Below are 13,458 nucleotides of genomic sequence, written 5' to 3' on the forward strand. Positions count from 1 at the left end.
TGAGGCTCAGCAGGGTGGGGGTTCGAGTGCAGGGGATTCTGGGGGGGTTCTAGGTATGGAGGGGGTCTGGATGCACGTGGGATGAGCAATAGGGGAAAGCAGTAAAGCAGTAAGAGGGGGTGCAGAACTTCCTGCAGTCAGTCAGGGGAAGTTTCTGGGGGTGAGTCTGACCTGGCCCCAGCAGCTCCTTGTAAGGGAAGAGGAAGTTCTGGCCTTCCCCCCTGACTCCTCAGCCCAGCCAGGACTAGCAGATGAGCCCGGCACAGGGTAGGAGCCAGCAGCTGGGGTGTGCCCAGCCCCTTCCCAATGTGATTTACCTCTCCGCTAATTGCTCCAGGTGCCCAAAACAACATACCTGCACTGCTGGGGAGGGTTGCATGACCACTCTTTTGGCTTCCCTGTCATTTTCTGTGGGGAAGCAAAGAAATCTGCAGAGGACATGAATTCTGTATGCGCGCAGTGGTGCAGCATTGCCCCAGTAGTATAGATGGACCCATTCATCTGACCCAGTATATGGCCATTCCTATGCTCTTACGTTCAATATTCCTGGGGTGCTCTGTACTTATTGGCCATGTTTTTAAAAAGTGTGTTCATCCAACAGATAGTAGTCAATTAATGATAGATGAAGGAAGTGTCCCTTATACACTAAAGTAGTGTAATGGAGAAATCTAAAAGATCAAGACAAGATAACAATGCACCAGCATCAGCTTTATTCCAGCTTGTTCCATAGTTAGTGTAGTAGTATAAATGCAGAGTTTAAACTGAAGTAAATATTATTTACCATAAAGGAGGACAAAACATTCAAAGTAACTGGTACAAAATATCCTCTAATTTTTTTTAGGAGAGCTTTTTGAACAAAGAAATCTCAGTGTTCCTCAGAAAGCAGTGTTGCATAATGTACAGCCATTTGTATACATCTGAGTAACCTTCATTTAAGCAAACCCAAACTTAAATCAAGTATAGTTCCAATAGAAATAAAGAGCTTAAGCAATCTACATATGCAAAAAGTTTAACAACAATCTAGTTATTATAACTATTGGTGCAACAGACTAAAACATTCAATAGCAGAAACTCCACTAGTCAAGGGCTGCCCAAATTCTCACTTAAATGAAGGCAGCACAATTTTAAGAAGCTAGATGCCACCACTATGAAAACATCTACAGATTCCATGTAGGCATTTTGTTGTCTTACACAAGTATGAAGTGCTATTATAGAAATATGGCATACAAGTTAGACTTTATTTGCTCAGCTGCTTGAAAACCATGCTCAAAATACTTCTACAATGTACAACTCCGTAATCTCAGGAAAGTCATGTTCATAAGACTTTGTTTCTCCAACACGTGATGCTAGTGAACTAGAAGCCTTACTCAGTGGCATTTTCAGGACTGCTGGACAACATATATGGATCAACCATTACATCTGAGCCACAACTAGCCCTTTTTTCTAGGAAAAGAGGAAAAATAAAGACAGAGGTAAGAATAGCACCATGAAGATCCAAAAATATACTTACGCAGTAACAGTCACTAAAGAGTGTGACCTGTATGTTTTTTGGTAGTCTGAAAGACTGTAGTACAATTTCAGACCAACTTTGTCTACTTCATGGTCCTGTACTAAGTTTACCCCAACGATTACACATTTGAAAGACTATTGTATACAATGAATAACTATTAACTAAGGCAGCTGGAACTTTAGTCAAAGGTGAAGCGATTCAGCTCGACGCAAGTGTGCAATGTTTACAAGACAGTCTCCACTTTTGTGTTGTATTGTTCAGTTTAAGAGCGAACCCATTCCACCTGCAGGTGGAACATGATAGTCATAGTAGGTATTTAAAAATGTAGCTTAAGATAGTGTTTTATCGATAAAACGTTGATTCTGGTAACATGTACAGTTTGTAGCAGACATTCAGATACTGTAACATTTGTGGATAGATCAGTTTGTATCTGAAGGTTTTTTAAAGTTAAAACAGTCATTAACAGGACTGCGTGAAAGGGAACCGGCCACCATTTGCAGACTTATACACATTTGACTTTAAGATATCCTGATTAGAGCTTGCTTGCTCTCTCATATGCACACGCACAATTTTTTTTGTAAACACAGAAAAACCGTTAATAGAACATTACAGTTACAAAGTCAAGCACTCGAGAGTCAGAAAATGCCAGCATGACGGTTACTGTGCACTCCTTGTGCATATGCATTCCGACAGTCTAATTACATGATAACAGGACCTTTGCGTCATTCTATGCACAGGATGGATTGTGCTCAATGATCGGATATTCAATATTTTATTTTATTCTTATATAATGCACACTATTCATACCCTGCTCTGAAGACAGGATTATTAATTCCTCTATACCACTCTCGGGAAGGTGGTGATATCCCCATTTTACACATGGGGAGTTGAGACAGAGAATAAGGTCAAAGGTATCAGCTAGTTTTGGGTGCCTTCAGACACCTAGGATCTTATTTTTCAGAATACTTAGCATTATATAGCACTCTACAAGTTCAAAGCACAGCTCCTATTGAGCATTCACATCTCCTACTGAAATCAACACATCAGAAACCAGGGCTTCAATTTGGGCACCCAGAAAATGAGGAACATAATTAGTGACTGCTTGTGGAAAGTTTGGTTTAAGAGCACCCCAGTGTAACCCCAGCATCACATGGGGACTCTATGGCACAGGCAAAGATAGAATCTGGTTCTTCAGGGTAGCAGTCACTTCCCTCGATCACCAGACCCACTTTCTCTTCCTGCAATGCACGGCTTCATTCACTACACACCTTTCAACTTCTGCAACAAATAATGCAGGACCTTACAGACAACAGTCTCCTTTACCACACAATCCTAATTCATTCCCAGAGCAAGACCATCCTGTGCACTGAATGAGGCAAAGGACCTGTGGAAAAAATAAATTTGTGATCTTGTAATGAAAGACCATCAGAATGCATATGCACGGGGGCGGGGGGAGGGCAAATTAAGGTTGCACCTTAATTGTGGCATTTCCTCACTTTTGAGGGCTTGACATTGCAGCCTCAATAATTTTTTCAATGTAGTTGTGTGTGTAATTTCTTGGGTTTTCAGAAAAACTAAAAAATAAAAGCAGAAATGCCTTCACATGGCATGTGACCCATCTAGGGGTCAATAAGCAGCGTTGGAACCTTTCAGTCGCCTTTCAATCCACCACAGATCTCTGTCACTTGAACTAATGGAGTGCCTGATAGAGGATGGCAACCTACTACTGCTATGTGTTCATTACAGTACTGATAAAAAGAATCCTGGCAATAAACCAGACAAACTTAAGTAAACCGGTGCTAGTCATAGGAAGGTCTATTACACACCTTTGACTCAAATGAGAAAAGCAGATTAGCTAATAGCTTTTTCAGGCACTGTAAAAGGGCAGGAAGAAAGTATCACCAGCTAAGCTTTTTATTTCTAGTATCAGTCTACAGGTTGGTAAGTTAAACCCCATCATCTCAGAGAAAAAAAAAACAGAACAACATACAAGTTTTCTTGTACTTTTTTTTGTAAGAACGAACAAAAATAAGAAGAGCTACAAAGAGATCACATGCCTCAGGTGATCAGTAATGGATACAAAGACTTTCATGTGACAGTCACTACCACTTTACAAAGATTTGAGGGCCTACAAGACCTGACTTGATGATCACAGTTCAATTCTCCAAGTGGAAAAGTACTGAAGAAATGAGCCACAACTGGTACAACTCAGCAGAAAGGCCAAGGATTTGACCAGGCATGAAAACAGAACTATTATTTCCCCTTGGGGATAGTCCTTCCAGAGAAGGCAATATGGGGAGTCTTGCACTGTTACTGCCTGTGCTGTACCTGCTAGTGAAAACCCAAAAAAGTATTCTATAGTTACCAGTTAGTCCAATTGCATTTCACAGCTGGAAGTTATTCTGTTTATAATATACTATAATATCATGCTTTTAGTCTTTTGAAGCAAAAGACAGGTACTTAACATCCAACTAACAATGAACTCTTCATATGGCAGGAGTTTAGAAAGTAAAATTGAAGTTCTACCTTTCAACTCTGAGCCCTCCGCTGATAAGGAGTGCAAGTTATCTACCTAAAAAACAAAAACAAAAACAGGTTCTGTTGAAAGGGACAAAAGCACAACTGCTGAAAGACTTCTTGTATCTGCATCTGACTTAAAAGTAGACTGATTTTTACATTAACACTCAAGTATTCACTCATGCTCAGGTATGAAAATTATTTTCCTATCTCAACCCACTAGAACTGGCTTTGGGTCCATCTCATTTCTTCAAGCCAGGCTTCTGTTGCAGGAATTAAGAAGAAGAAAATTGATTCCACCATCTTCTTCATAATAATCAGCATCTGTGATAAATGACTCTGGCATAATTCAAGATTAGGTTCCTGGACGTAATGCCATAACAGCCTGTCCTCAAAGCAAAATACAAATGCAAGACCTCTTTAAGATCATTTCTATTACTAAATAGCTATGACATATTTTACATTGTTCCTTGTGCAATGTTTCTTTAAGTTCTTTGTTAGCACTATATTGTCAGAATTGATGCACCAATAGCATTATTCAGAACTGCCAAGTCTGACAGCAACAAGCAGCTGTCTGTACTTACTGATATTCCTTCTGCCTAAGACTATGTTTATTCACTTTCAATATCACTTGTTTTCTGGAACTGAATTTCATACAACCCAAAACAATATTCCTCAACAAAATAACTGGCTGAGGGCTAGCCATTTATACTGCACTCTTCAGGTTTTAAAAAAGGAGGGCTACAGAGGTCACGCAGATGCTACAGTGTATCAGGCAGTTTGATGAACTTTAACATTCAGATTTTCCAGATAAAGGTTGGATGGGTGGTCCAACAAAAGATTACACAATCATGGTCACACAAAGATTACAACTCATAATTCCAGACACTTGATATTTTATCTCCACTAGGTTTCCCCAAATATTTACCAAGAGCTATAACACTGTACCTCATATGGACTCTTAGTCACTTCAGGAATGCCATTCCAAACATTCTCAGGATTCACTATCTCCTCATGGCCAGTAGAGAGATTCAAAACCTGTACAGATAAGACATTAACCTTAGTCTAGCAGGCATTACCAGTTATACAGAATACATATAACACAACACATTAATGGAAAAAAGTCCACAACTGGCATATCATGTAAAACATTAAGTATATAATCCCTGTAAAATGAAAGGGAGAAAAAAAGAGTGTATAGTGTTCGGTTTCTGGCTTAGACATTTGTCTAAAGTGTATCAGATATCTGCAGCTACTCATCAAAACCATTCAAAATCAAACTAGGAAACAAAGATTTAATAGAAAGTTCTTGAAAACTTTTACACTGGCACCTCCTGGCATCCACCTACCAAGTGAATTTCCATTAAGTCAATCTCCCAATACAAGAGGCAACTGTAACTATGTATTCTAGAAATCCAGAAGCAGCAAGCAATGCTAACTACAGCAGAACCTCAGAGTTACGCTGAGAATGGAGGTAGTTTGTGTTTGTAACTCTGAAAAAAACTTTATGCTTCTTTCAAAAGTTTACAACTGAACATTGACTTATTACGGCTTTGAAGCTTTTCTATGCAGAAGAAAAATGCTGCTTTCCCTTTTTTTTTAGTAGTTTGCGTTTAACCCAGTACTGCACTTTATTTGCTGTGGGTTTTTTTGTTTTGGTCTCTGCTGCAGCCTGAGTATTTCCAGTGCCAAACGAGGTGTGTGGCTGACTGATCGGTTCATAACACTGGTGTTCGTAACTCTGAGGTTCTACTGTAGCTGTTTTAATCTCTGTAACTGGAACCCCTCTAGTAATCTGAGAGTCTGGAGAACATGGGATGCACATGGAGCAGCCAAAGCATTTCTAATATACATGGAATCTTTTCTACACATGGAGAGAGCTTTGAAGTCCTACTTACCTTAGTGCCTTCATCAGATATCTCCAAAATCCGAGCCTCACACCACTTCAGACATGTCCACACCATACATTTGGAGCCAACAGCAAACCCCTCTAGATTACAGGCATGCTCACTTTGGTCTACAAGATTTGAAATGTCACCAAAATTTGCTGTAACAGTTTTAGACTTGATTAAAAACTGTCAATGTATTTAACTGCCTCTCTGCCTGCTGCCTTTTCTGTCTCTGTTTGCAGGAAAGAAACTACTTCTATTTGTCAGAGTTAGTAATGGACAAGTTTTACAGGAGACATTTGCAGTGCTAACTCATTACTAAAACCCAGGAATTTAAGAGGTTTTAAGGGTGGAACAAATCTAAATCAAGAGTGTTTCATGGACCACAACACTCTGTTCATATATTATTCCTTTAGCAACTATAACACTTTTTATACACCTTACCTCACAGTCCTCATTTCCCCATCCCCTCCCCACATCTAATCTTAAAATGTAGACTTCACATTACAATTAATTTCTTCTCCAAAACACACCCCAGTCAAATATTTTATAAAAAATTAAGCTAAACTTTGCATTTGCAACTGTTTTTTTAAAACAAAAATGTTACTGTGCTGTACAGTTTGAGTCTATAGCTCTTTAAAATAATTAAGGTACATACCTGCATCATGACCAACTAAAGTTGCATCCTGCTTTTCTCTTATTTCAATTTCTTCTTCATCTGAGGGTTTATGCCTCAAGGACTCCCCACTCACAAGAATAGTTTTATACTCTCTGAACACTTCATGCAAGTCTGGTTTCATCTGTTCTGCACAACTCTTCTCTTGCAAAGTTAGCCATTTCTTACATTTTTCACCTCTGCTATCAGCTTCTCCTACACCACACAGCTCTACAGGGCAAGCAGACACTTGCTTTTTTAAGTCAGTTTTGGGAAATGAAAGCTGATCTGCATTATCTACAGAAAGCTCTAAAATAGATGTTTCCAACTCTAATGGGTCCTTCCTTGTTTTATCACCAAGAGAAGCCTGCACTTCCGATGGCACCAGTTCCAATACCTCGTTTCTTTCCGCACCAAGCAAAGACTGTACTTGGTGCATCTCTGGTTTGTGCATCTCTGGTTCCAGCTCCTTCCTGGCTCCATTACTAAGTAAAGTTTTTACTAGAGAAGACTCCACTTCCACCTCAGTTGGTGCAGCTTTCACTTGATCAACTTCAAGCAAGTCCAAGTCCCATTCCACTCTCTCCTTTGTTTCTTCACCCAAGGAAACCTGTACCTCACATGGTATCAGTTCAAATAGTTCCCCTCTTTCATCACTGCATACAGGCTGTATTTCAAGTGATGTCTCCATTTCCAACCAATTCTCTCTACTACTAAATGAAGGTGACACTTCAAGTGATTTCAGGTTCATTAGCTCCCCCATTTCATCATCCAAAAGCTGTACTTGGAGTGATTCCAGTTCTGACAATCTTTCCTTTGTTTCATCAGTCAAGGAAGTCTGCATTTCTAGTGACTCCAGTTCCAGCACCTCTTCTTTTGTTTTGTCACCCAAGGAAGGGTTTCCTTCAAGTGACTCTAGCTCCAGTAAGAGCTTTTTTAGTTCATCAAGTGAAGAGTGCATTTGTAACTGCTCCATTTCCAACAGCTTCACATTCTCATCCAGGGAAGGCTGCACCTCAGCTGATGGAAGTTCCAACTGCTCTTTTCTTTCTTCACCCAGGAAAGACTGTACTTCAAGTGATATTTCTAACATCTCTGTTTTGAGTTCATCATCCTCCAAGAACTGTGCTTCAAATGGCTCAAGATCTAAGTCCTTTGTTTCACTATTGGCAAGAAGCTGTGGTTCAGTTGTTTTTGGTTCTACATATGTCTTTGTTTTGCTATCACTCTCTTCTTTCAATAAAGGATTCTCTACTTTATTAAGTATTTCAAAATTGGTCTGATGCTCATTAGCAGTTTTGAGAATCACTTTTTCTTCAATTTCTGCAGTATTTAGACATCCATTGTCTGTCAGGTGGAATGGTTCTGCACAAATTAAAGCATCCTGCAGAGCACTATTTTCCTGCTTGGCATCTCCAGCAGAAGCCACAGCTTTTTCAAGGCAAACAGCATCTGTATTATCTGTCCCTGGACCCTCATTCTTTTCACTGAAAGCGTTCTGAATGTTTGCCAAAGTCATGTCAGTGTTATACTTCCAAAAACATTTCATCTCCTCATTGATGTTTTTTCTGTTACATTCCACTTTAACAACAGATAAGGGAATTTCAGAAGAGTTATCCTTTTGTATTTCCATTACTGTGACGGATAGTAAATATTCTGCAGTCATGTCATATAACTTGTCTTTTGCTTCATTACTCCATGAACCCTCTGGGGAATTAAATCCAGACAGACAGCATGGAAAAGCTTGCACAGGTATTGTAAGCAACTGATCAGGAATTTGTCTAATCATCTCTCTGCCAACAAGTTCCTCAGATCCATAATCCACATGTCTGACAGTTAGGTTGTTATCTTTTATGCTGCTAACTTTTGCTCTGTAAAATTTTCCATCTTCACTATACTTTGCTATGCAAATATCACCACTTCTAATACTAGATCTGAAGTCATCCACACTGCTTATTTCAAGTTCTCCAGTTTCCTGTAGTTGTTTTTCTAAGTAGTTTATATTTTCTGGGTCAGCCATCTGACACCAAAAGTATTCTGGGCCTTTTACAATAGTGACATAGGTTTCTACAGTCTGAGCTACCTCTGGAGTCTTCCAGAAGAATGATTTAGTGTCAGTTATACTAGAAGCTTTATTGTTCTCATCAAAAGGCAGAGGTTCACACTGATTTGCCACATTAGCACCACTCTCTCTTCTGTCAAGTGCTTCTGTTGACTGAGATTCTTCTCTCATTCCAAAGGTTTCATTAATCAAATCCACTGCTATCATACCTTTCTCATCATAGAGAACAATTTCCCATCTGTCTTTGAGTTTCTCTACAAATTCACAGTTTATTTGAACTTCACTTGTTCTTTCTGAAAAATAACTCACTGCTTCCTGTGTCCAATTTGTAAACTGTTTAGACTGAACTCCAGCCAGCGAGGAATGAATACTCATCATTGGAACTGATGAATATTTTTCAAGCAGTCTACTTGTTTCACAAATATTAACTACGGAAGTGTTGCCATAATCTATATATTGTACACTTATCTGTTCATCAGATAGTTTCTCTTTTACTACAGCTCGATACCACAAGCCATCTTCTGAAAAAACTGCACAAATTAAGTCTCCTACTTGCACCTGTTGACTGAGACCCTCTGTTCCTGTTTTATTGTTTAATCCTTCTGAAATATCATTAAGTTGAGGCTCATCACTTGCTAATTGAATATAAAAATCTGAAGGGTTATTTACATGAGAAATGTATACTAAAGTTTTCAGACCAGGCACTAAGTTCCTTGGAGGCAAGTCACATATGCTTTTAAGTGGAAAAAGTGTACTATTTTCTCCTTGATTTCTAGTTTTAACAGTATCAGGTTTAACAGTATCAGACTTTATCTCTTTCTTTATAAAGGGTAAAGATTTATTTTCACCTACTTTTTTACCTACTAAGGGAGTACTTGCTGATGGAAAAACGTTGTTACTGCTAAATCTTTCCACAGATCCTAGAAACTTGGTTGACAACTCTCTTTTTGCAGCAGGTTGGAAGTGTTTTACATCCTTACATACAAAACTGGTCTTGGTATTGCACTCTTCTCCTTGGATTTCAGATCTCCAAGTTTTATTCTCAGACTTTCTTATGTATGTTGCTGATGACTTCGTGTTTTCATTCCTCTCTTCTTTGGCATTTATGTTTTTAGAGTGTAGAGTTTCATTTTCTACATATTTGTTAGACTCTCTATTTTTTGGTAAGCTTAAGCCCTCTTTCATTTTTGCATTAATTTGAATATTGCCATCATACAGTTCAACTATCAGCTTTCCATCAGATTCTTTTGCTACCACTATCATCTTTAAAGGCTTATCCAAGACGGTGGTTTCAAACCATGTGGTAGCTTCTTTCGGTACATTAGAGATATCAGATAGTGAACATTTTATGGCTTGCATTGGCAAAAGCAAGATATCATATGCATCATTGGGTATAGGAATCAAGTCTTCTTTCTTTACCATCTGTGTATTCCCAAAATCTACAAAGAAGACTTCTTTATTAGGTTTGGTTTTCAAAACTGCTCCTCTGTACCAGTGACTGTCAGTATATCTTGCAAGATATAGGTTTCCAGGGTTTTGTGACATTTTTAAACTGTGCAGTACTTTGTTTAGTCGACTAATGTTATTTGTGAGCTGTTCTAGGACATTTGCATTTCTGGCAAGTTGGCAGTAAAATTTCCATGGATTGTCAACATGTGTTACATAAATCTCTTCTTCACTTCCAATTTTGATGTCATGTGGAGAATAATAGTAAGAGTGTAGCTGAACAGAAGATGCCAGAGGTTTTTGAGGTGGTACAGGTCTGGCCAACCCTTTCTCAGTTAAAAAATGGCACACACTCTGAAAAGGTGTAATTAAGTCCACAACATTAAACAGCTCTTTATTGTTTATGGTAGCTAGAGCAAATATTGTACACTTCAGTTCCAAATGATCTGCTCTATGATCAACAAACTCCTGAAAAGCTAGGATTGCTTTTTCATCCCAAACAAAAGGATCCTGACCATTTGGATGGATTAAATTGTAAAGGCTGCATCTGAAAGCCTGAGCCTTTAATTTCAGAAAGTTTGCATTAATTGAGCAGAGATTCTTTACAGAAACCAGCTCCTTGTTCCCATAGTCAACATATATTACTTCTACCTGTTCTGTAGAACACTCTCCACTAATAATCAAAGCTCTGTACCATTTCTCATCCTCTGAATACTTAGCTAAACACACTGGACTTGCCCAATGATGTGGCTGTGCTGACGTCTTGCAATAATCCTGAATTTCAGCCATTAATGACTTAAGTTCTTGATTGTTTCTACTCAACTGACACCAAAAGTAGCCAGGACTTTCAGCATAGGATATTACCACCTGAACTGTACTACCAACTTCCAGCTGACCTTCATAAGGAGATCCTGGTTTTATTTCCAAGTAGTATTGTATAAAAGAGGAGGGCAGATTTAGGTTTCCCTTAATTTTTTTTTCATCAGGAGCTGAGTCACTTGATAAATGGCAAGTTTCTGCAGTAGGCTGGTCTTTGAATGTCAAAGGCATAGAGGAATTCAGCGCTATATTGTCTCTTACTGTTTTGGTTTGCACTCCACTCTTCCTGGCTGTTGAGCTCACTAGCTCCCCCTCACCAGCACGTTCTTTGGGTTCCTGCCTCAGAGACTGAGCAGATAACTTCTGAAGAGTCTCTGGAATATCAGCCCCTGGGAATTTTGCATAGCCTCCTTGGCACAAAATTTTGCTTATATTTTTCTCCCCTGTTTGAGACTGATCAAGAACTTCAATCACATGCTTGTCACCCTGCGTACCCAACACCTGGATCACCAGCTCTTTGCTCTGCACTGTCCTTTTAAAGTGAACCACAGCCTCTTTACTCCATGTCTTTCCCAGGGGACAGACATCTGCCAAACAGCACTTCAGAGCTACAGCAGGCAGCTCCCTGAACTGAGGTAGCAGCTCCTTCACCTCATACCAGTCCAAGATCTCCCTGTTGCCTCTGTCCACCAGGTGCACTTCCACCCCGTTCCCCAGCACATTGGTGATAACGGCCCGATAGTAGGCGTTCTCCTTCCACTTGGCGCAGCACAGGGCTCTCGGCTGGGGCTCCAGGACGATGACGTCCAGCTTCTGGGCTCGGGAGTAGAAGTCGCTCATGCTCCGCATCAGCTGGCTGAAGGGCAGGTGGTGCTCCTTGAGCCGCACCCAGAACTCGGACGGGTCTCTGACGAAGGACACCCGGGCATGGTAGAACACTCCCACCTTCACCCGCACGCCCGGCAGGTGGGCAGCGGCCGGGTCCCTCGGAGCCGCAGTTGCAGGGAGTGTGTCCGGCGGCGGCCCCGGCTCCTTAGGAGGGGCGGCGTCCTCCTCTTCCGGCGGCTCCTGCGCTCCCTGGCCGCCCTGCAGCAGGCTGTGGGCCAGGCAGCGGGTCTGCACCCCGTAGAGGCAGTTCAGGTTGAGGCCGTTCTCCCCGTACAGGTTCACGTAGTAGAGATGCTCGAAGGAATTGTAGGCTTCGATGCGGGCGCTCACCGCCTTGCCCAGCAGCAGCGCCTTGAGCCCGCTGAGCTGGGAGCGGGACCAGCCGCAGCCCCCGTCCGAGATGCCCTGCAGGGCGCACAGGTAAGTCACTACCGGCATGCGGAAACACTCCGCGGGCAGGCGGCGGAGGTTAGCCCCGGTGACGAATTCCTTCCTGCCGTAGTCCACGCAGATCACCTGGGCCACCAGCCGACCCTGCTCCCCGGGGAAGATCTCCAGCAACAGCGCGCGGTACCAGCGCCCGTCTATGCCGCGTGCGGCGCAAGGGGAGCCCGGCTTGGGGAGCGGATCCTGCTCCCGCCTGGCCGCCGTCCCGTAGTTCTGGTGCAAGGAGTCCGAGAGGCGCTGGATCTCCTGGGAAAAGCTCTGCAGCTGGCAATAGACGCGGTGCGGGTCGGAGATCTGGGTCACCAGCACCGACTCAGTCACCCCCAGCTGCAGCCGTGGGTAGAAGAAATCCTGGGCGGCCGGGCCCGGCAGGGGAGTGGTAGCAACAGGGTATTGCTGAGCCGAAGTAGGGCCGGGGGGCTCCAGCTTGGGCTGGCGGGGCGTTGCCAGGCAGCGCTTGAGCAGGGCTCGGAAGCAGCTGGGAGTGACCTGCTTGGCCAGGCCCAGGTGGTGCATCTGGGCCAGCAGCCAAGGCAGCTCGAGCAGGACCAGGCGCTGCGGCATCAGCACCTCTCGGACCAGCCCCGACACCTCCTTGTCGTTCAGGTAGCTCAGGAACTCCAGGGCGCCCGCCGACCAGCTGGCGGCCGGCTGCTCCCCGCCGCCAGCCCCGGCCGCCCCGGCCCCCGGCGGCACCAGGTCGGCCAGTAGGCAGCCCAGCACCTCGGAGGGCAGGTGGAAGAATTCGTCCCTGCCCCGGGCCAAGTAGTAGGCGTCGGCCGCCATCGTGCGACCCTCATCCAGCAGGAAGACTCGGCAGTGCTGGCCTTGGCGGCTCACGACCCGGCAGCGGTGCCAACGGTCCCCTAGTTCCACCAGGCACAGGTCCCCGGGGCCCAGCCCGGCCGCCGGCCAGACGGCTCCCGGGGCGCCCACCAGGCGCGGCCCGGCCTTGGCCTGGATGTCCTGGTGCAGCCGGGCATACTCCTCCCGGCGCTCGCCCAGCAGGCCCCACAGCCGCACCAGCGGCACCTCCGGGAGCACGTCCACGAAGGAGACCCTCAGGCTGACGGTGGTGCCCGGGCTGGGGATCCCCTGCACGGAGCACATCCCGCAGCGCGGCCGCCCCCTCCGCCCTGGGACGGGAGCTAGCGGCCGTTCCGCAGGTACAGAAGCACGTAACCGCCCCCAACTGCCCCGCACCCAGCCCACCGGCTACGCCTAG

At 43.5% G+C, this 13,458-nt stretch overlaps 1 protein-coding gene across 1 annotated transcript; it reads right to left on the reverse strand.

Moving 5' to 3' along the window:
• Nucleotides 1–687: 687 nt before the first annotated feature.
• Nucleotides 688–13,458, reverse strand: TDRD6 (tudor domain containing 6). Its single transcript, XM_039530666.1, has 5 exons — nucleotides 6,575–13,458; nucleotides 5,926–6,044; nucleotides 4,976–5,065; nucleotides 4,037–4,082; nucleotides 688–1,443 (listed from the first exon to the last, which is right to left on the reverse strand). The coding sequence occupies exons 1-5, from the start codon at nucleotides 13,341–13,343 to the stop codon at nucleotides 1,364–1,366; spliced, it is 7,104 nt and encodes a 2,367-aa protein (XP_039386600.1). The 5' UTR covers nucleotides 13,344–13,458; the 3' UTR covers nucleotides 688–1,363.

The sequence above is a fragment of the Mauremys reevesii genome, linkage group 3 (genome assembly GCF_016161935.1).
Source record: "Mauremys reevesii isolate NIE-2019 linkage group 3, ASM1616193v1, whole genome shotgun sequence".
Classification (NCBI taxonomy): Eukaryota; Metazoa; Chordata; order Testudines; family Geoemydidae; genus Mauremys; species Mauremys reevesii.